Source organism: Carassius gibelio, chromosome B8 (genome assembly GCF_023724105.1).
Source record: "Carassius gibelio isolate Cgi1373 ecotype wild population from Czech Republic chromosome B8, carGib1.2-hapl.c, whole genome shotgun sequence".
NCBI lineage: Eukaryota > Metazoa > Chordata > Actinopteri > Cypriniformes > Cyprinidae > Carassius > Carassius gibelio.
This window is the reverse complement of record NC_068403.1, coordinates 3,129,929-3,154,963: the sequence shown is the minus strand read 5'-3', so window position 1 is coordinate 3,154,963 and position 25,035 is coordinate 3,129,929. Positions and strand designations below refer to the sequence as shown.

At 33.4% G+C, this 25,035-nt stretch overlaps 1 protein-coding gene across 1 annotated transcript; it reads right to left on the bottom strand.

Moving 5' to 3' along the window:
- Positions 1-738: 738 nt before the first annotated feature.
- Positions 739-24,560, bottom strand: LOC127963659 (protein FAM102A). Its single transcript, XM_052563679.1, has 11 exons — positions 24,258-24,560; positions 10,452-10,572; positions 10,324-10,353; positions 7,617-7,733; positions 6,347-6,393; positions 6,123-6,253; positions 5,887-5,988; positions 4,514-4,682; positions 4,162-4,283; positions 3,391-3,460; positions 739-3,291 (listed from the first exon to the last, which is right to left on the bottom strand). Exons 1-11 carry the CDS (start codon positions 24,401-24,403, stop codon positions 3,246-3,248), a joined length of 1,101 nt encoding a protein of 366 aa, XP_052419639.1. The 5' UTR covers positions 24,404-24,560; the 3' UTR covers positions 739-3,245.
- Between the last annotated feature and the right edge of the window lie 475 nt (positions 24,561-25,035).

The window sequence follows — 25,035 nt, the reverse complement described above, 5'->3', positions numbered from 1 at the left end:
TTAATTATTAATAATAATAATTTACACCAGAATATGTACACGAAAGACTTTAAAATAAATGTAATTCATTAAGAAAAACACACAGTGAACAATAGAATAATTATTATGTAAACTAATTGTAATGGACCAATTACAGACAACTTCCGCCAATCCCCACCTATTTGTATAATCCATTCATCTAAATTGCCATTCTGCTTATTGTGTTTCTATGGGCTAGTCAGCCTTATTTAAAGAGCAACAGCTCAATTGACTTGAGATTGCATGAATTTATGAAAAACGAAATTACAGCTTATGAAACCAGAACTTTTCACTTTGTTAAAGCACACATACACACTCACCTGATAATTGTGAACTGATAGATAGCTAGATAGACAGATTGATAGATAGACTATTATTTTTTATAAAATTAGGTTGAGCATTTTACTAACTGGAAAACATTTTTATATATACCATTTTAATGCTTTTAGAAAAAACTAAAGTGTGATTAATGCAATAATTTTACCAACTGTAAATACAGTTTGCAATACATAGCTAAAATTGTTATGTTATGCTATTATATTTTAATCAAATTATATATTATATCATGTAATTTTTAACTGTAAAAGAGACTTGTTTCAAAAACCTTTAAAAAAATGTTAGCTATACCACAACTTTTAAATGCTTGTTATAAACTGGTTATCTTTGTTAACTGGTTAAATAAAATATGGCTTTAACAGGGGCGGGATGAATACTACAACACAGTTTCTTAATCTTTATTAAAAGCACATTTGAGATTCACAAAAACAGTGCGTTACATACAAACACAAGTGAATTTCACTGAAATTACAGACATTTCTTAAGTTGTAGGTCTATCTCATTAATGCAGCTTTAAAATGTTAGCTTATTTGAGATATGAAGGGCTGTGCATTTTGTACTCTTTAACTCACTCCAAAGTTCAAGAACAAGTGAAGATCTCAGTGTTTGGTGCTGAAGAGATGAACGTCATTCTGCTTGAGTGATCCAAAGAGAACCTACATAGTGTTTAGTGCTGATGTTGTGATTTAGAAAGCGCTAAAACTAATGCCAATCTGGAGTACGTTCCCATTACAAGAAATGAGAGAACTCCTTTTTAAAGCTTAAAGAGAATGGAAATATATGAATAAAGCAGTCACAGACTGGTACAAGCACTCGGTTCACATGAGCAGCACCAAAGAGTCGATCACAGCTTATCGAGAAACACAAAACACACTTCATCTGCAGCAGAAGCATGTGTTTCTGAAAAACTCTAGCACAATCTGTATTGAGGGATTGTTTGCTGAAGAAAAATAACCAGCCAGCTGGTTCTGGGGAATCAGAGTTCCTCTGTACTGGAAAACTTTCATAAATTCACGTTAGTGATAAAGACCAACTTTAATGTCCTGATGTTTTGATCTTATGAATAATCAAACATCCATCGATGCTGCATTAGAGTCACACTAAACATCAACAGCTGGACATATAGTATATATATATATATATATATATATATATATATATATATATATATATATATATATATATATTTTTTTTTTTTTGTTTTTTTTTTTTTTTTTTTTTTTTTTTTTGTATGCCGTTTGACCCCCAAAAGTATTTGGGTGAATGTCATGAAATGTCGCCAAAAAAAAAAAAAGTCTAGGTCAAATTTTTTATCTCAAAATCAGAATTTACTGAGAAAAGGAAGACTATTTTATTAGTTTTATTAAAAATTGTTATTTTTTTCATAACATTTAAGTACATTAGCCCATTTTTTTTTTTATTAGCAAAATAATAATAATATTAAAAAATAATAATAAAATGAAACAAATGATAATAATAATAATAATGTGAAAAAATAAAAATAAAGCAATTACTTAAAAATAATCAATGTCAATACAGAGTGATGGGAATTAGAAAAAATGTTTTTTATTGTTAAAATAAATAAAAAAATCATAATGATAAAATATAAATCTAAAGGAACAAATGAGAATTTGCTGAAAATGTATGCATCCTCAGATGTAGATGAGTTTGTTTCTTGAATATGGAAATACGCAAATGATTATTGTGATGTTTTCATCAGCTGTTTAGACTCTTATTCTGACGGCACCCATTCACTGCAGAGCAACCATTGATGAGACACTGATGCAATGCGAAATTTCTCCAAACCTGATGAAGAAACAAACTCATCCTAATCTCGGATGACATGAGGGTGAGCACATTTTCAGCAAATTTTCATTTTCGGGGGTAAAATATTCCTTAAAATTTTCCTAAATTCAAAAATCTCTTTATAAAGAAAGAATTTCTTCTCATGTTGATTTTGAGGTTTAATGTGACCGCGACTTGTAAAGAGATTCTCTTGTAAAGTGCATTAAGCTGGTTTTATAACACTAGAATCTGCAGGGAAGGAGTTTAGTGTTGCACAGCAACAAGTTTAAAGATGAGAGGACAAGAGCCAGCAGACAGGACGTCCTGTGGGTCAGAGAACATCTCTGGTCCTTTCACAGCACTCAGACCGGCTGGTGCTCCAGAAAAAGCCCACCTATGAGCCCGATCATGTCAAAACTTAGTGTTCAATGCAAACAATAAACATGACATCAGACTCGGACGACAGTGAAACACAAGTACACTTACAGATGTGAACGAAGACAAGACACACACACACACAGAGGACATCAATGTGCAGCTGCACTCAGTGGTACACACGGAAGCCTGTTTCCAACATCGAATTAAAACATTAAAAAACATTGCTACTTTTTAATTTCACAATTAGGGCTTTGTTTCTTGCAAATCTGACGAAAAAAAGTAAAATAATTGTGAGATGCAAAAAAAAAAAAAGAGTTTACGCCTCGATTCTGAATTGCAATCCACCATGGTACAAAAAATGAATAAAACATTTATAATTGCAGAATTGTGAGTTTATATCTTGCGATTCTGAAATTATATCTCGCCGTTTTGAACTTAAATGTTACAATTCTAATTTTTCTCAGAACTGTTTGGAAGTCTGAATTTTGAGATAAAAATCCACAATTACCTTTTCTTTTATCCTGTCGGAAACATGCTTCCATAGAAATGAGATCAGATCAGAAAAGCGATTGTGTTGTGCAGCATCAGCACACGCCGCAGTGGTCTGGCACTGAGACTTTCATCAGGACTAATTTAGATGTTAATGAAATATCAGATTCAAGAGTAGATTTGTGTGATTCTTCAGTATTGATGATGAAGTGACGAAACAGGAACACCACGGCGGTGATCTAATGGCTTTCGATGACGACCGGCTCATAAACTCCTGCAGAGACCCTGTAACACAACACACAGTGAGATCAGTGAGTGTGTGTGTGTGTGTGTGTGTGTGTGTGCTCTGATGCTGTAGTGTGCTGTGTGTTTGTGAGGAATCACCTGTTTCCCAGCTGGATGCCGCTCAGCGCTGTCGATCCGTCTCTGCTCACAAACAGTCTCAGGTTACTATCTGAACACACACACACACACACACACACAGACGGATCAGAAGGTGAATGATGACTGACCTCAATGCATCTCCATTGAAAGTGGATTTTGTCAAGTGGAAGGTCAATATTTCATCACTACATACATCAGGACGTCGCCACAAGATCATATCAGGTATGATAAAGATGTTCAGCCAAGTCTTGTGCATTACATTTAATTCAAATGTAATAAAGAAAATATTGTGTGTGTGTGTGTGTGTGTGTATGCATGTGTGTATATATATATATATATATATATATATATATATATATATATATATATATATATATATTGCATGTTTTCATCATTTTATATATATATATATATATAAATATATAGTTTGCATTTTATCTGCAATATATAACATTTATTTTTTGCTGATATACAATAAGTAACTAGCATAATATAATAAATAAATAAATAAATATAATGTTATTTAAGTTTTATTATAATTTAAATAACTGCATCAATAATGGAAATGCAAAACAAAACTTAAAAAAATTATTTTGCATATTTTCTATTTTTATTTATCTATTTTATTTAATTATATTATTTATATATTATATCTATGCAATTTATATATTCAGTTACGCAAGCAGACGCGAGTATTTCTGCCGCAAACGTACATTACATCAGTGTTCAGACGCTGCTCATGGATCAGATGAGATCAAGTTTGATTGTCACCTTCGTTGTTACTGATGTCAGAGAAGTTCTGACTCTGGACGATCTTCTCCACGATGTCGTCTGCGTCGATACGAGTGTCGTTGACCCAGGTCGGGCGATCCTCCACCGAATCCTGCTTCCTCCTGGAAATGCCAGAAACATTAACTGTTAGAGCTGCATCATAAATCACAATGAAATCACAGTTATCATGTGTATCTTTCAGTGAAGCACGGTTCTGTGATCAGCAGTAAATCTCCATCCGAAGGCCCGCAGAAGAAACACAAAACAAATCCAAATATTAAGAAAATCATCTTTAAAGTTGTTCAGATGAAGTTCTTAGCAATGCATATTACTAATCAAAACATGGCCGTACCGTGGCGGTCTGTTTGTGGGTAAGATGGGCCGCGGGGGTCGTGGAGGCCGCTCGGGACGGGTGTCACTCTCAGACGGGGGGTCGGCGCTCACACTGCTGCCTGTAGATGTGTTCCTGCGATGGGTCAGATCCGACAGACTGGAGGAGCAGGACTGTTCGGTGCTGTAGCCTGAGCACACACACACACACACACACACATATGCATGATCAATAAACATCATGCAACACATGATGCTCCACATAAAAAAAGCAGCGAAGCTTCGCGGAAGAGCGATTTTATGATGTTTGCATCATCATATATATTTGAACATATATTTGAGCTTCAAACAGATGATTATGAATTATTTCAAAGTAGTCGATGAATGCAAGTTTGTTTCATGAAATGACTATCAAACACTTTGACCATCTCCTGAGAAAAAATCCGGACCGTTTGTTTTAATTAAAGTCCTAAATGTTAACAATTTACAGAGTAACAGAGAAGAAAAATCCTACAGCAAATAAACCATACAAAAAAAGCAATAAAATATAATATGCATGACAAAATGTTTTGATTTCTTATAAAACTTTGACAATTTTTTAAACATCAGTCAATAATATCATATGAAAATCTCATGATTACGGTAATATTTAAAACATGTTTATTAAAACAAAATTATTTAAAAATGTAATCAATGTTATTTTAGTATAATTCAGATACGATTATAGTTTTCAGTATTTTTTTAATGTTATTATTCTTTGTTTTTATTTTTACAAATAACTGCAATATTTTAAAATCATAGTATTATATTATTTAATATTTTGATCTTTTAATTGCAGTAGAAGTTTTAGAAACTATTGTGTTTTTGTCATTTTTATTCATAGATACATAGATATAGACACGTTTTCATATGTTTTTGTTTTAGCACATCAAGTTAAACTAAAATGAGCTGAAATAAAATGATTAATTTTAATTTAATTGTAATTTTTTTGATTGATTGATTTCTTATTCACTTAACGTATATTTTACCATTTCATTCATTTGAATTTTTGGTTTTAGTTTTAGTTTATCAACTCTGGATCTATTACTTAAAATGTACTTAAAATGCACCATTGCGCAGAGAGATGAACTGTAATGCAGCAATAGTTTGACAAAGCTGCAGCTGAATGTCCTGCAAAACACAGAGTCGTGTGAAAGAGCTTTAAGTGTCTTTTAAGTGTTTTTGCCGGAAGCGCTCCTGAAGTGTCAGTAGCAGTGTGTTAAACAAAAATTCCCAACACCTACAGCAGGGAATACAGACAGGAAGCTGTGGAGGCACTTCCTGAAAATGTACAGAATGCACTGGGCTTTCCTCTCTTCTGGAAACACACACACACACACACACACACACACACACCTGATAGTTTGCTCTGCTGACTGGCATAACTTGAGTTGCGTGAATGTCCCGTGTGAAACAATTCATCAGGACTTTGACCCTGATCCACCTCCTCGGGAAAAGCTAAAGAACAAAAACAGACCAAACAAATGTAAAATGACTACAGACATACTGCACTGAAAATTAACAAACAGAAAGAACATAAACATGGACATGAACTGTGATATTTTGTGAAATATGTTGCTTTTTTTTTCTACCAGAGCTGAGTACAGAAGGTCTCTGTTTAGTCAGTCGAGGATAAACCTCAGCGGTTCCTTCTCCTTTACAGTCCAGCTGCAGGGAAGGGTCTCGGCCGGCCACAGAGATACATTTGGCGGTGATTGGGGGACTAGTTAAACACAGAAAGACTCTCATCAGTCACATTGCTCATGATGTTTGTTGTAATGTCGTGTATCAGCCTGAAGGGGGCTCCAGAACTCACGTTTTGAAGCAGGGGTCTCCGGATAAGAGGGTCATTCCGATGGTCACCTTCAAAATCACAGGAAAGAACATGTTAGATCTTCACAGATGAGTTTTTTGTGAAGAATGATGCTTGCATAAGTTGTTCCCTAGACTTCACCTGAATATTTTTAAGCGAGATGATCGTGACATAACCATCATCCCGCAGGAGAGAGCAGAAATGACATAAATCACATATTTAGAAAAATCCTAGGGTGTTAATGTTTCCTTTTTGTTCATATTAAACAAAAAAATGTCTGTTTTCTTTCTTTTATTTATTTAAAATCTTTCTCTTGTATTTCTGTCTACTGTGCCATGTATGTGTGACCCTGTCCTCTTGAAAAAGTTTATATATTTATATATATATATATATATATATATATATATATATATATATATATATATATATATATATATATATATATATATATTTGTTTGTTTATAATTAATTTCTTGCATTTCTGTGTTTATTTATTTTCATCTAGTTATTATTTATTTATTTACTATTTATTTTCTATCTACAGCTCTGGTTTTGCAGAGCTTTTGGCTTGATTTTAAGAATGATAAGTTTCTATTATACTTATTTATTTTAAATTATTTTTATGTATTTATTTATTTACATTTTATGTATTTATTTATCATTGTAAATCCATTTCGGTCTACTGTCGTTTAAGTTTAAGTTTTATTTAAATATTAAAAAAAATTATGCACGTACTTTTATTTCATTTGTTTGTTTATTTTACATTACCTTCTCAAATATCTGTCTCTTGTCCCTTGTTTTTGCATTTATTTTATTTATTAGTCTTACATAATTTTCTTGAATTTCTCTTTATACTCTATTATCTACTCTATATACTATTTATTTATACATTTTATTTCATTTCTTTCTTTTTTTAGCTTTTGTCACTTGTATTTGAACCCTGTTCAATTGGATTTTTATTTATTTATTTGTTATTTGGTTGTTTGTTTGTTTGGTTAAAGTTTCTGTTTTATTTATGCATTTTCATTTATTTCATCTATTTTTTTAAATTAAGTTTTCGAATTTCAAAACAGGTGGCATGATTTATAAAAAAAAATTGTTTTGGTTTTATTTTTAATGAATTATTATTATTATTAATTTTATATAATTAACTTGTCACTCACTTGAAAATGCTGTTCCTAATAAATTAGATAAATGAGTTTGGTAAGAAAAAAAAATTAAAAAAGGAAGAACACCAGCACTGCAGTATGTGAGCTGGTGTTTGACCTCTGACCTTCAGGATGGAGTTGTCCTGCCGTGTGTTCTTGGTGTCGTATCCCTCCAGCAGACAGCAGCGCGCGGTGGAGCCCGAACCAGCAAACTCTGCCATGTTCAGATCAGCAAAGCCCAGCTGATGGGATCACACACACACACACACACACACACACACACACACTGACGCTGGCTTTTGTTTATAAGCACAGGATTCCCATCATGCCATGCCAAATGTGAAATATGTGCTGATTATAGTTTGGCAGCGTATAGAGCATATGGTGCACATCAGACCGGTTCCCTCCTGCTCTTTCTCAGCACACAGTTTGTTGAAACTTTGCCTTTCAAAACTAATTTGATTATAAGTTGAACCGAGCTACAGATCCGTCCAAACAGATGACAGTCACCGCAAAACGAATCACATTTTCCCAGAATAATCCACTTCTGGAGCTTTCTTTTGCTCATCAGGAATTTATGTTTTTTTTTTATCAAAAATACAGTAAAAATCTGAAATAATTTTAGAATTTAAAATAACTGCTTTCTATTTGATTATGTTATGAGTTGGTATTTATTTCTGTGATGCTCCGCTGTATTTTCAGCATCATTACTCAGTCTTCAGTGTCACATGATCTTCAGAAATCATGAAAATATGATGATTTACTGCTCAAGAAACATTTATTATTACTCTCAATGTTGGAAACAGTTGTGCTGCACAATATTTTTATGGAAACCGTGATACATTTTATTTTTCAGGATTCACAGATGAATAAAAAAGTTCAAAATATATTTTTTTGTATAATTTCTCTTCTGTGCTTTAATTAAACATAAGTTTGGGTTTCTTTTATTTATTTATATATTTATGTATTTATTTATTTATTCTGCTTTCTATTATTGATTTAAAATAGTCTACTGTCTCTAATTTTCACCCCGTCGGCTTTATTTCAAATCAATCCTTTCTATTTATTTATTTATTTATTTATTTTATTTTATTTTTTTTATTTTATTTATCATTTTAAGTTATTTTCTTGCGTTACAGTGCTTTAAATTTTCCGTTTTATTTATTTGTTTATTTATAAAAAAATTATACTTTTGCTCCCTGTCGGCTTCATTTTAAAAAAATATAATCTTTTTGTTTTACGTATGTTTATTCATTTATTATTTTTGTATTCCTGTCAACACTTTTTTTTTTTAAGTACAGCGTTTATTTAAAATTGAATGACTTTGCAACATTATAAATGTCTTTGCTACTAATTGAATGCATGCTTGCTTTCAGTTTCTTTTTTCTGTTCTTTTGTGCAACCATAGTCTCATGAAAATACAAGTCTAAACTGATCACTCTTACAAGTCAATTAATTTCAGTTAACAGACATTTCCTCAACTAAAAAGCAACTTCCAGTGCATTCAGTATTTGCTATTTTGACCCCAGCGAAGCATCATTCCTGTTGCACGTAAATGTTTAGTATTTAGCTGCTAGTTAAACATCCTGTTGAGTTATTGTCACGTCTCCCCGAGGGTTCATTTCCCCGAACACCTACCGCTGCCAGATGCATTTATTTAAAGAGCCCTTCTCCTGCACAGCACCAGTATTTTTAGATCGAGGGAAATCCAAACTTAGCTTTGCTGCGGGGCAAAATACAAGGAAAGGTTGTCTAACTGGTGAAGAATGAAGCATTCACGTCTCTGTGCACTATCTAGGGCACTCAAAGGTTACAGCCGGTCAGTCCACCAGATTGAATGCTCTTTTAAGCATTGCTTATGTAAGATAAGCGTCACATGCATGCTCATGGGTTCATAATAAGCGTGTAAATCTTGTGACAAATGAGTTTACAACATCATATTGAGATGAGTTAGGGCCTCCTGTACACAATAATACTGTGAAGCTTTATGATTTTAAGTGTTAATGTGATGTATGACTCCAATAACATCTTGTAAAGGATGCATTGAAGCCTAGCAGCACCTATAGACTAGATGTATTTTATGAGCTTTAAGTGATTTTAATGTGTTGCAAGGATGTCAAGAGAAAACAAAGCATTTGCAGAAGCGAGTAATAGCTCAAATTGGGAATCCACTGATTCAGTTCCAGTCTTTCATAAATTCAGTTTGCTATTTTATGGCTTGATTTATAAGCGACACGACTCTTTATAACATCTCGCGATGAAAGAGACCAATCCTGTGCATATTCAAAGCTTTATGCAACAAATTGTTATTTTATGTGGATTAATAAGATTGTACACAACTAATAAAATCAGTGAAATGCACAAGCATTTAAAAAGTATATATATTTGAATGTTTTTGAAAGTTTCTTCAGCTCACCAAGGCTGCATTTATTTGATTAAAAATACATTAAAAATGGTAATATTGTGAAATATTATTGCAATTTCAAATATATGTTTTCTATGTGAATATCTGTTAAACTGTAATTTATTTCAGTGATCAAAGCTGAATTTTTAAGCATCTTCAGTGTCACATGATCTTTCAGAAATCATTCTAATATACTGAATTACTGCTCGAGAACGATCACTCTGGATGCATCCTGGTTATATTCTTGATTTATTTGAAAAAAAAGTATTGTTATTATTATTATTATTTTATACTTTTATAAAAAAAAAATTAAAAAGATTTGAACTGATGTTCAACTGAAATAGTTCAGTTAATATTCGAGCCTTTGAGTGAATGTTAGATTGCTGCATGTTATTCAGAAATGTACAGTAAGGAAGGATTTCGCTCACCTTTGAATAAGCTTTTCCTCCTTTGAGTTCCTGGAATGAAAACAGGAAGAGTGTGAAGTTCAGCGACGGGACAGTCATGGATGTTTATCCCTTCATCATGAGACTGAAGCGTGAAGGATTCCTCTCACCTTCCTGATAGAGACGCGACACACGCAGGGGTCCAGGACGCCGGTGTTGGGGTTGGCGCTCATTTTGCACACAAAGGAGAACCTCTTCCTCCAGCGAACGGCGTTCTGGTGGACCTCTTCTCTGTGAGCGAGAGAACAAAGATGCACGACTGTTATTTCAGATACAGATCCAGTCTGAACGCTGATGATTTGTTGATGTTGGTTGTGATATCGACTCTTCAAGCTGTGGCTCTGTTTGTGATGGCCGCTCACGTAATAAAGCGTTTCCAGGCTGTTTGCGACTGGAGAAGATCAAGACCTTCATTTATTTCCATGCAAGAGCCATTCTGAAGCGTTTAGACACAATGTAAAGGAGATTCACATCATGCACTGAAACCAGTTTCCACCAAATTAAAAAAAAATCTCATTTTAGTTTTAGATAATAAGCATAATGCAGTTTTATACGCACTTCTTAATGATATAATCATGTATAAGTTCAAGATGATGAAAACATCACTATCAGGTGAAGTCATTTATCATGATTTTATAACACTGCGCATAATATTTAGGAATTTTTTTAACTAATCGAGTATAGATGCACACTGGCTTTTTCTGAGGTAAAAGTAATGTGAATTATTGCAATATGAGATAATTTTATCAGTTGCTTACTATTCATACAATAATACACATACTGTTGTAGTTTTCATTAATAACCATTGCTATCAACCTCTGATAACTAGTTAAAGTTTTTAACATAACTCTGTGAAAATTTGATTACTGTACTATTCATTCTGTAATATATTTGTTCTACACTGGTGTTAAATGTTACAGCTTTTGATTGCATTGATAACAGATCACAGATTTGATTATGTCTGTTGTCTTTTACTGATTGCATTGAAGTAAACACACTGACAGTCAAGTCGTGTCATAGAATAAGCTTAAATTTAACATTTTCTGTCAATGGATATGGCTAATAAAAGTGGCTTGGGTCATTTTTGATGCATCAAAAGGAAACTAGATGCATTAAGAGCTGGGGGTTGAAAACTTTTGGAAAAAATTGGCTATCTTCATTGTGTTCAAAAGTTTTCACCCCCCAGCTCTTAATGCATCTTGTTTCCTTCTGGAGCATCAGTGAATGTTTGAATCTTTTTAAATAGTTGTGTTTGAGTCCCTCAAATGTCCTCAGTGTGATAAGATGCATCTCAAAATCATAAAGTCACTGCTGGAAAGGGTTCAAATATGCAAAGATGCTGGAAAACTGAAGAATCTGCAGGAGCTTAAAGATTTTTCTGAAGAACGCTGCTCAGTTTAACTGTTCAGAACAAACAAGGGACTCATGCACAACCATCACAAAACAGAAAGACAGACGAGGATCATCAGGTAACAGCATACTGTATTAAAAACCAAGGGTTCACAAACTTTTGAATGGGCTTATTTGAATAATTTCAGCCTTTTTTTGTGTTGTTGACTAAATGTAAACATCTTTTATATACAATATCTTACTCAGGACAGTATGATCTCTCTCATTTTGTTAAAAATTATTCATTTTCACAGATTCTGCAAGGGGTTCACAAACTTCCGCATGCAAACAAACGGGACGGGAACTGCTCAAAAGTCAAACATTCACAAACCTGGTGCTCATTTACTATGCAAACACACAAGTGTCAAGTCAAATACACACACAAACACATTCACACACACTCACGATTGTCATTGAGAATGTAAAGAGAGGCTTGAACAAACAGTACTCAATATATTCATGAGCTTCTGACCATCTATACGTCTAATGATATGACTGAGAAAACAACCCCAACAACAACTTTCAGTTTTTCTTAAGAAACCACGGAGTTGTGTAACAAATGAAACAGCAAGCATCTGACTAGCACAAATCACCCAGAATAAGCCCATAGCAATGTGAGCTTCTTAAAAACCTCGCCGTTTCTGGGAATCCAGGTTTGCAGCTGGATCAAATAAAACTGTTGAATGCTTTTAAAACATTATGTCATTATGGATTTGCTGGATATAAACACACACGAGAGATCAGGACCAACTCCATCTACAAAACATTGTGTGTATGTGGCTTTTTGCCAACAATGGCATCTGTTCCTAATCCTTCTTCACACTCACACACACACACACTTCATATCGCACTGAGGAGTGGCATAAGTGTGTGACTCAGTTTCATGTTCTCAGACGAAAACAAACTGCTTACATGTTTGCTTACACACACACGTTCATCTAAATGAGGACACAACACACACTGGTTTTATAATATACAGTTAAAGCCAAACCATGAGGCTTCGAGAGACATGCTTAAATATGTGTTTTAGGAAACAGAAACAACTTAAACTAGAATAGAAATAACAGAACTAGTGTCAAACGTGCATTGAATCTAGCTTCTTATACAGATGGATTTATGTTTTAATAAAGCATGTCAAATGGGTCTTAAGACGACAGACACTTTTAACGCAACAGAAATAATTGTATAAAATAATTTAAAAAAAAATACATAATTTTATGATACAAAAAAATATATATTACGTAATAAATGTATATATTTTATATTATAAATAATTACATTTATATCTATTTATTATTTTTGCCAAATACTCACTTTTATTTGAAACGTCAGTGTTTATTTGACACTGAAGACTGGAGGAATGAAGCTGAAAATACAGCTGTGCATCACAGAAATAAATTACATTTCACAATATATTCATGCAGAAAACTGTTATTTCACACTGTAATAATATTTTCACATTTTTTTATTTTCCTACTGTATTTTTAATCAAATAAATGCAGCTTTGGTGAGCAAAAACATTAAACAGTAGTGCATTTTTATACACGGTCACCAAATATAAAAACAGTGAAATCAATCTGATTGGAAATAAAAAAGATTCACTTTATTCATGCATCATTTCATTTACATTTTAAGATATAAACACACACACAGATCCTTAGTATCTGCAGCAGTAACATGAAGCAGCTGATTAACGCGCCGAGGGTCTTCAGAGGGTTTAGTTTTGTACGTTTCTTCTGTTCCAGCACTTGTTGTTATCAGATCCGGTCTGGTTCATTCTCTCCCCCCCGACACATTCTTTCCCAGCATTCCAGGGGCCATGGTACTTTGTTCTATCCCTGTAGCAACCGCAATCACGGTAACACTGACGGAACGAGACAAGAGAAAAGGAGGACACCCATAATGCACCGAGAAAGAGAGATAAATAAGAGATGCATGCACTTTTTCTTCAAGTATCAGTATTGCAATGCAATCCACCAATGCAACATCAGATTTCAAAGCACCAGTCGCTAGAATAAATATTCCCACAAACAACAACACAACAGGCTTTGTGCGTTCTTGCACTTTCTCCTCTCATGCCCTCGGCTCGACTCTCTCCCACGGCGGCTGAAGGCAAACCCAATCAAGCGCTCCTGAATGCACCGATTGTTGGGAGACTCGGGACAATATACAGCGTACAAAAGATCCACGAGCGAGATTCATGTGGGATAAATATGCATTAGATGTGAGGAGCAGGGAGAGAAAAATGACCGGCAGGTGTGTGAGATTCAAAACTCTTTATTATCAGTAATAAAGATGAGATGATAAACAATACAAGCTTTGATTGTTTAAATAACGTGCACGGTTAATGTGTATCGTAATTTTGCACACACACAAAAAAAAAATATTGTTATTACTGTGTAAAAAACAATTAAATAAAGTAGTTTTTAAAATTTTAAATAATTAGATAAAATTATTTAAAATATATGTAAAAATAAATAATTAGATATTTTATATTTTATAAAACAATAAAAAGTTGTTTGTGTGTGTATATTAATATAAAACAAGTTTTGTGTATAAAATAAATTGTAAAACAATAAATTTGATTTTAATACAGAAAAATGCATTCAGCAAAGTTTGATACATTTTGATTTTGACACTTTTTTTGGGGGGGGGGTGTATATCATATTTAATAAATATTTAATAAATTTTATACAAAATCATAAAAAATATTATGAATGCATGAAATATCACAAATACCATGATTTTTTCATGATGTTTATAAATCTGAACTAACTTTAAAAAGGTCAAATTATCTTTTTCTTCTAATCATTTAAGCTATTCTAATGAGACTTTTTTTCTGAATCCTTAATATTACACACAAAAAAAAATATATATATATATATATGTATATACACTCAAAAAAATGATTTTTCACATTTGTTCACTTTACCTGAACAATTCATGTTGAATTAATGCCATTTTGGCTATTTTTCAGTTCAACATGATTGTGTCATGTTAAACTGACTTAAAACTGTGACTCGTTGGTTTAATATAAAGTTTTCATTTTGAAAGAACATGTTTCAATCAAGTACCTCAAAATAAGTTTTACACTTCCCATCATGCTTTGCACAGGACTGGATATGGGGAGAGAAAATGTTGAAATAAAGTGTTATTTTATGCAGTTTTTAGTAAAATGTGATAATAAGGAGACTTTTTCATGTCTAATGCTCTATTATATGGGCATTTTAAAAGACTTTATATTGGTGTATTTTGTGCGAGTTACCGTTGTGGTGAAGTGTGGAGCTTGTGGTTGGGTTGAGGACCTGCCAAGTTAGCTAAAATTATAAAAATAGGGAAGTTGCGGCCCAATGGTTAGAGTCGAACTGGCAATTGAAAAGTTGTGAGTTTGAGTCCTGGGCCAGCAGGAATTGTGGGTGGGGGGAGTGCATGTACAGTGTTCTCTCCACCTTCAATACCACGACTTAGGTGCCCCTGAGCAAGGCATCGAACCCCCAGCTGCTCCCCGGGCGCCACAGCATAAATGGCTGCCCACTGCTCCGGGTGTGTGTTCACAGTGTGTGTGTGTGTGTGTGTGTGTTCACTGCTCTGTGTGTGTGCATTTCGGATGGGTTAAATGCAGAGCACGAATACTGAGTATGGGTCACCATACTTGGCTGAATGTCACTTCACTTTTGTCACTTTCAATTACAACAATAAAGGTTTGAAAATGTAACATGTTTTGTCCATTTATTCAATAGAATTAAGAAAATGTAAGGTGCTTATATAAAGCAAGTAACAGTAAGTTATTGAAAATGAGTAAAGTTTATGTATTATACAAGCTTAAATCACAGTTCATCAGTTTTCATAAAATGTATTTAATTCATTTACGTTAACTGAACATGAAAAGGTGAAGCTTAAACAAATATTAACTTTTGCGTTGGATTTATGTGATTACATTGGATGGAAAATTGACATCTAATTGAATTAAATAAGTTTTAACTTTTGGGGTTAAATATTTTTTTGAGTGTATACACACACACACACGCACACACACACACACACACACACAAATACAGTTTCTGCACTGAATATTCATGTAAGTCTGATTGTGTGTGGTTTCTGGAGATGTAGTGTGCTGAATGCTCTGAACAAAACACAGAATACAAAACAAAAGAGAGAGGCTTCATTAAAGAGAGGAAACCCTGAAAGAGGACAGATCCTCCCCCAGCGAACACCAACACAATGATCACAATGAGCCGCTCAAACCACAGCTCCACAGACATCAGACCACTGCTCAACACCAGCTTCTGCCACTTTGCAAAATAAAAGCATGCATTCCTGTACCTTATGTTTTCTGAATGCAGCCGGTGCTTTGTGAGGCCTGTCGCTGTTAGTGCTGTCCAAAAAAATACCTAATTAGTCGAATTTAACATAAAAATCCACATTCGAATGGAAAAACATTGCATTTGAGTTTTAGCTGTGCGTAAGACAGCCTTTAATGTAAGTGTAATTGCATTTGAATGTTTTTTAAGCCTATCCAGTTGAACCCAATGTGGAGAAAATATTATTTACGTCAAAACAGAACAGATATTAATTGCATTTTGTAGAGGGAAATCTATCCTCGTTTCACTCGCGTCTCGCACAAGAGAGCGGCATGTTTATAAAGCCACGAAAAAAAACGAATGCAAGTTCAACTTTAAAGAACCATGTCTCACGACTTTACGGCGTTTTTTTCTGCATCTAATTTTTTTAAATGAAAAAGTACTCTTGGCTTTCATCCCTTTGTATTAAACTATACATGCATACATACATGTTGCTGTTTTTTTGTAATTCTTTAAGCAATTTAATTAATTATATCTAGTTTATTTAAAAAAAAATTATGCACTTTTTTCAAAGACAGTCGTGTTATTTTATTGCTTTGAATAAGCGTGCATTAGTAATATTTCACTCAACGAGCCCTCTTGTGGCCTCAGGAGAGAAGCCAAAAACTGATATTATCCATTTTTCTTTATAATATTGATAATATTTAAGCACAAAATTTAAATTTCGATTTTTCAGCAATTTTGACAGTCCTAGTCGCTGCATGACCCTCTTCTGCATCCGTGTAGCCCTGTTTTTGCAGATGATTCAGTCGAGCAGAAATGTGCTGCGCTCAAACAGGATTCTTATCTCCCATCCGTGTCAGAGTCCAGGCGGCCCGTGTCAGAGCTGACCGCGCTTGGACAAACATTGACGTCATCGCAGACCTTCCTTTACTATCTGCTGTCGGACGCTGAGCCTCTGGCCACATGACAGCGCAGGATAACGGAAGGGGAGACGGACAGAGGGTTCGGCTCGTTTCAGCCAGGAAGTTTAGTATACTCTGTTTTCACTTGAATTTTAGTTCGTTTTAGCAACTTTCTTGTGCTTTTGTCATTAATATATATATAGTATTTTTTTTAATAATACAAGTAATAATATTTTTTATATATTTTGCATATGTATTTTTCAGTAAGATTTGTATTATATTTGTATTTATTATTATTATTTTTTATCTTTTTAACATTTTATTAATTTATTTAATTTTTATATATATATTATTATTTTTATATATAATTTTATTTATTAATTTTAGTTTATTTAGTGTGTTTTTAATTGGATTTTAATGCATTTTTTATTATATTATATTATATTATATTATATTATATTTAATTATATTATATTATATTATATTATATTATATTATATTATATTATATTATATTATATTATATTATATTATATTATATATAGTTGAGTTTAACTAGATGTACTATAATTACCAAAACTAAATAAACTTATTATATTTATTTATATATATATATATATATATATATATATATATATATATATATATATATATATATATATATATATATATATATATATATATAATTTATAAGTTTATTTAGTTTTGGTAATTATAGTAAATCTAGTTAAACTCAACTTAAAACAAGGAAAGTTTTCTTGACAACTAGCTGAAATAAAATATGTTTTTTTATTTTTATATTTATCAGTTAACATTTAGTTTATTTCAGTTAACTTTTTAAGTTTAAGTTTAAGTTTATTTAACTATTTCTTTAAATGTATAATCACTATAAGTTGTGGGTACATCGGATATAAGTCTAAAAAGCAGAACAGAAATATCCAGTTCTGCAAGTCTTAACACTTTAATATCGAATAAAGTCGCTGATGTGTTGAGTTAAGGTTTCTGATGCACTGATGATGACAAAATAAACACTACATGTGCTGTTATCAACTCAACAGTTTCTTAGCAAGACGAAATGAGACTGAATGAGATTTATGTATTAAACACTTAATAATTGTTGTCAGCTATTTATATGACAGATTGCTGGTTGAGTGAATCTCTGAAACTTTCATTTTTGCATACAAGATGCGTTTGTGGGTTGGGGAAACATCACTTATACGTGCAAAACGCAAGCAGATCTTGAGTTTGTGAGGTTTTAAAGTTCAAATTTAATTGCAACAGGGGATTTGACTGGCCCCGGAGGGACTGAACGCGATCTGAAGCGTCTTCTCCTGCTGTTTTGTGATGTTTGGCCCTTCTCTGATGTCGCTGGTAAACAGCCGAAGTAATCAGATGAGACGGACTGAAGTCCTGTGGACACTGAATAATGAGGAAAAGCAAGAGAGAAGAAGAGCGTTCCCAAAGCAGTGCGTGCTGGACGTGTATCGTTTAGTCTTATCGTCCAGTATTGTTTCGGTCAGGAAGAGACAGCTGCTCACGGTCAACAGTTTCCAGAAAAACTGCTTACACAGATTCACAAATCAGCAGTTATGAACCTGCAAGTCGAGAAAAAACACTCTGCAAATGAGACAGTCGGCACATTTGTTCCTATCTGATGGTCAGTGAAAAACAAGGAGCTCTAGAGTGAGTCGTAATGAGCTTTATGAGTCACAGACACTGAGAAATCTACGGAAGCTTGTTTAAATCAATTCAGACCAATTCAACAACTTTTTACAGTTTTTCTCTGAATTCTCACATTTTATCTCACAATTTTTATTTTTTCATCCATTTTTGGTTTATGACTTACAGTTTTATTTTATTTTTTCCTCTGAATTCTGAGTCTATATCTCGCTAATTTAAATTTATTTCTGGATTTTGGGTTCATCAACATCTCACAATTGTTACTGTTTTTCTTTGAATTCTCACATTTCATCTCACAAATTTTTTTTTCTGGAATGTTTGTTTATGACTTACAATTTTAATGGTTTTTCTCTGAATTCTGAATTTGTATCTCGTAATTTTGACATTTTTGCTGGAATTTTGATTTAGGCAACATCTCACAATTATTACATTTTTTTATTTGTATTCTTATGTTTTATCTCACAATTTTTATTTTTTAATGGATTTTTGGTTTACGACTTACAATAAAAGTCATTTAGAGTCTATATCTCGCAATTTTGACATTTGGATTTTGGGTTAAGGTAAAAACTCTACATTTTTACCGTTTATTTCAGTGAATTCTAATTTTATCTCTCACAATTGTAACTTTTTTTTTTTTTTTTTTTTTGATTTTTATGTTCACATCTTACAATTTTTTCAGTTTCTGCCACAGAATAAAAATAGTAAAGGTAACAGCATTTTCTATGTTGCAATTTTTTTTCTTTGAAAACTAAATATATATTTAAAAATTCTGAGTTTATATCTCACAATTCTAAGAATGAAATCAGAATTCCGTTTTTGTCCTGTAGCATTATTTTGAATCTACATAAAAGCGTTTGATCATCAATACTGTTGCACAAATTAGTCGAACAGAGTCAAAACTGAGGAAAGCTGCTTCCTTTTTCAGATGAATCAACTCATCAAGAGTAATTCAAAACCATACATAAATGATGATGACAAAAAAATTATGATTATGTGTTGGTGTGTTTTCTGAAAAAGATGTCTAGCTATTTTAAAATGTAATAACATTTGACTAAATTAAGTCAAGAGCCAATGCTGATGCACCACTGTAAAATCTTTTCTGAAAAACATATTTACGGTTAAACTTAAACATTGCAGCATGTCTAATTTAATCTGAAGAGGAAGCTCTGCATTATTCATCTTGACTTCATTCATCAGAATGGTTCATCTTTGAAGCGCTGTGATCACGAGTACCTGTGACAGAAGCAGCTCGTATTTCTGAACCTGTGATTAAACTGAACTACAGCCTGTACGTCCAGCAGAAAAACACACAGCTTTCACTAATTAGAGGACAGCTGAACATGTGGCAACAGGCTGGTGCATGGGGCGACCCACACACCCAGTGGTTTGGGCTTTTTATGGTTAACCTTTCAAGAACAGCAGCACAGCAGACCAGCTCTAAAACTACAGACCATTATGCTGTTTTTTAGAAAAGACGTCCAATAACATCGTCATCTAAAAGAGCAAAACTAAAGTTGCACTAAGTTGTCAGCCGATAACAACGAATAGCTTACAAGACTTTAAGCGTAAAACAAACCATCATTAACCAAAACATGTTGGTTGCATGAACTGAAAATTTACTTCTTTCAGTAAATTCAACATTTATTCACTCTCAAGTCAATCCAAAAATCATATAACTTCTGTTGTTGTTGGTGATGCATGCAAAATAAGTCATACAGACCAATTTTTATGTTGCTTGAACTAAAAAAGCATCCATGCAACATGGGCAGAAAATAGAGTTAATTCTGCTGGTGAATCGTGAATCAAACATAAGGCGTGCAGCTGGACACTTTTAGCACAGAACCTGATGATTACGAATGACAGGTGTTGGTTACATAACTGAGAAGAATCTGCTTTAAACATCAGCTGTTTCAGTGTTTTGGTCAATGCACAAAATTAGCAAACCTTCTAAATCAGCCGCTCTCACAGGCGTATGAGGAACGAGATGCTTTTCATTTAAGAGCAGACCAAACCCTCCTAATTATAAGTCTGCTTAACGAAGATTCGGCCCACCCAGCCTCCTATGACAAACTACTGTTCATGGATTGGAAAATACTACATTTTATAAATAACAATCTGCATTTGTGTGTCAGGGAAGTATTTGGATTACATTTATAGCTCTTTTGAGTCACTCTTGATACTGTTCTGAAGAATCTCATCTGAAACTATGCTGTAGACATTTATTTTCAGTATATGACATCTATATGACATTTATTTCATGGATATGTTTTTAGAAGCAGTTTATGAAGAGAAAGATTGCTGTTTATGGCCATGAATTGTTATATTGGTGCAAATGAATGAAAATGATTAACTACAAATGTTCTTTGTGTCTGTTTAGTGGGAACAAGTCTAGATAACCTTCCTTGATTTTGTTTTTTACTAGGCGTTTTTAACATTTAATCATATGCATGCATGACTATCTTAACAAAACATTAAAAGCAACACAAAGGTGTTTTTATGTGTGTGTGTTGCATGCAATAATTGACCATTTCTTTAAAGAGATGTTTTGTTAATTTTTAGTTCATGCAACTAACAGTCTTTAGTTATTGAGGCTTTATTTTATTCTCATATGTGACCCTAAGATGCACAGAGATAATTGCAGCAATAGCCAACAATGCATAGTAGATTTTTCTTTTAAGGCAAAAATCATCAGGATATTAAGTGATTATCATGATTCATGAAGATATTCAGTCAGTTTCCTATCGTAAATATATCAAAAGTTAATTTGATTAGTAATATGCATTGCTAAGAACCTCATTTGGACAACTTTAAAGATGATTTTCCTAATATTTAGATTTTTTTTTTTTGCTCCATGAATGTTTTCTACCCTTTTCTCACTAAATTGACAGAAGGAAGGATTATAGTTAATCATTTACATTAATTTGCACCAATATAATAATTAATTGCAATAAACAGCATTCTTTACCTCCATATATTGCTACAAAAAAAATTTAATTGATGAAAAATGCAATGCAGGCACTTCTGCAAACGTTCTGGAGTAAATCATTGATTTCTAAATTGATTTACTGAGACTGAAGTGAAATGAATTATATGAAGAGAAACTAGTCAAATCGCCCAGAAATAAAATAGTGTCAAACGTCTAATTTATTGCTGTGTCTGCGGGCGATGGCCTCATTCCTCCTGTTCTTGTCATCTGTCTGAAACCGTGCGAAACCAAACATCTATCACCAAACTTCCTACAGAACAAAAAGCAACTTTCCGTTTCTGATTGCATTTCAACAATATCCTGCAATCCTCAAAATCTAGATAAGCAAACATCAGGATGATGAACCCAAAAGACTCAACCGCAGTCTGATCTGTGACCTTCCTCTCACTCACGTTCACTGACGTCTCTGTCTGTCCAAGAGCTTGACTTCCTCCTGAAAACCAGCCCAAGACTCCAGTGAAACAAAAGCGGTTTATGTGCTGAGGGAGGTGTGTGTGTGTGTGTGTGTGTTTGAAGGGTGGGAGACGTGTGTGACTTGAATGAGAATGTTTAAAAGAAATAAATTAGACCTTTACAAGCTTGTGGTCTGGCACTGGTTCAGCTTAAAAACAGATCTGTCAACATGATCTGATCAAAATAACTGGCCTTGAAGGAATAGTTAACCCCAAAAATTAACATTTGCTCCTCCTCAGGCCATTCAAGATTGTTTCTTCATCAGATTTGGAGAATGGATGCTCTGTAGTGAATGGGTGCCGTCAGAACGAGAGTCCAAACAGCTGATAAAAACATCACAATAATCCATCAGTTATTGTCTTGAGAACCCAAAAGCTGTGTGTTTGTAAGAAACAAATCCAATATTAAGATGTTTTAAGATGTAAACTGTGGCTTTCGGCTAAAATATGATGAAATATGATCTCATGATGTCTCTCACTTCAAAATCCACCCAAATATTTGTTTAGAGCTGTTTTTGGACTTTAGGCTTGTAAACATTGTCTGATCTGTGCAGTCTTGATGGATGTTTCTTAAAAACATGTAGCTTTTGTCTTCTTCAGACGTTCACTGATGAACTGGAGAGCTGTGGATTATTGTGATGTTTTTATCAGGCTCTCATTCTGACGGCACCCATTCACTGCAGAACAAGAGATGCAATCCTTCACTTCTCCAAATCTGATGAAGAAACAACTCCAACAGAAACATTTTCAGCATTTGTTTTTTTAACCGTTCCTTTAATTGCAAATTATTTGTGAGAGCATGTTATTGCAAAGTTATTGCAAACTCCAGCAGTGAAACACCGGGATGCACGGATGGAAAAACTGCTGTCTGAAACAACAACTGATGTGGAGGACAGCGAGTCTTTCCTGTTATTCTCAGACTGTAATGAGCAAAGAGGAGAAAAGACACCAGACAGCCTGGAAAACAACAGCTGAGCTGTAAATCACACTCAAATAACAACTACGCATTGTTGACTTTACTCTGATTATAGGAAACCTAAACTCAGTGTTTCTGTAAAGTGAGTTTGTTTGAAATACTACAGTTTTTGAGTCATGAGTAAAACGAAGGACAACAATGAAATGAATGATTTAGATCACACAGACAAATCCATGATGGAGCTCAAAATGACACGATTTAATGGATGAAGTGAAACATACAGACAGCAGTATCAGACTACAAAAACTAAATACAACAATTCAACAGACACTGCATCTGGAAGTGATCTTGTACGTGTGAGTCTGTCTTCACTTCCCTCTGATCACATGATCAACATCCTCATTTAACCTCTCAAACTGAGAAACTGATCATTAATAACAACTGCAGGCAACCAATCACAACTCTAGCAGTGTTACTTTACAACCAGATCAATGGGCACAAGAATCTGAAATGTGATAAATAAATAAATAAATTCATCTTCTAGAACCAAATACTCCAAAATCCAAAAAAAAAGAAAAAAAGTGACAGTAAATAAACAAAAACAAATACTACTTGAAATTAAATAAACATTTATTTTATTTTAATATTTTAACTAATTGCGAACGCAACATTTTCTCATTTTCATTTAGCTTGACTTGGAAGTACAAAAAAAGCTCAAGCTAAAATGTGAAGAGAAAAAGAAGAAGAGAAATCCACAGACATAAAAAAAAATATTTTATATGTAAAAACAAAACTAATAACAGACAAAAACAAAACAAAAACAAAAAAAACTTTGTCTAAAATTTTAATTTTAATTAAATTATTAAAATACTTATTCAGAAATTACTCAAAACTATAAAATCTCAAATAAACTCTGCAAGAAGGTCCTGCTCAATTTAAAGCAAGTATCTTTGTATTTTAAAGCTGCAGACCAACAAGTACATTAAAAAGAAAAAGTTCCCTGGTACTTTTCAGAACTTTTTGCAGGTTTTAATTACTTAAAATCGATATTATAATTTTTTTTAAATAAAATAAACATTAGCTGAAATACATTTATATTTTATTATAAATGTTCACATTTTTTTAAATCAATTTGATGCATTCTTAGTTGATAAAAGTATTTATTTCTTAAATACATCGGAGCAGCATGTAAACACATGATGCATGAATACAATCTGTCACTATGAGAGCATCTGAAATTACAAACAAATACTGCGATGATGAGGAAGATGAAGAGGTGTTTTACCTGGATGATGAAGCAGTGAAATCTCCTCCATCCAGCAGTCTGATCTTACAGAACAGGACTCCGTTGACAAACGGCACAGCTGTCAGCTCCTCCAGAGTAACGAGGGTCTGAAACTTGAACTTCTTCTTCTTGACGAGAAACGCCATGAACTCGAGCTGGGTCTATTCTTTAGTGAAGTCTAATGTTTGAAGGCTCTGATCTGGCTGTGGGAGATCTCTCTGAGGTTCATGTTCTCATCAGCAGAATCAAGCGAGTCCTCGGTGTTTCTGTCTGCAGTGTTTCGATCAGACGAGACTCTGTTTGGATCAGGGATTGTGAAGCTCCGCCCCTTTCTCTCTCTCTCTCTCTCTCTCTCTCTCACACACACACACACACACACACGAACACAAACACACGAACTGATCTCCGGTCAGTAGTCATTTTAATATTGCCAATGATAAAAGGTTTAAATATAACTTCCAAATGTAATTTATACTGAAATATCAATATTTTAAATATATATATAATTTATAATATAATACATCATATGTGGAGATTCCAAAACAGAAACCCCCAGCTCTCCCCCTCCTCGGTGAGTCATTGGATTTTTTACACACACACACACACACACACACACACACACACACACACACACACACACACACACACACACACACACACACACACACACATATATATATATATATATATATATATATATATATATATATATATATATATATGTATGTATGTATGTATGTATATTCAAGTTTTTGAACAGTAAGATTTATATATAAAT

Coding starts and splice junctions, on each gene's coding strand:
- LOC127963659 (XM_052563679.1), bottom strand. CDS start 24,403: ATGGCGTTTCTCGTCAAGAAGAAGAAGTTCAAGTTTCAGACCCTCGTT. Junction 10,354..10,451: donor GTCGCGTCTCTATCAGGAAG/GTGAGAGGAATC, acceptor TTTTCATTCCAG/GAACTCAAAGGAGGAAAAGC. Junction 6,394..7,616: donor AGGACAACTCCATCCTGAAG/GTCAGAGGTCAA, acceptor GTGATTTTGAAG/GTGACCATCGGAATGACCCT.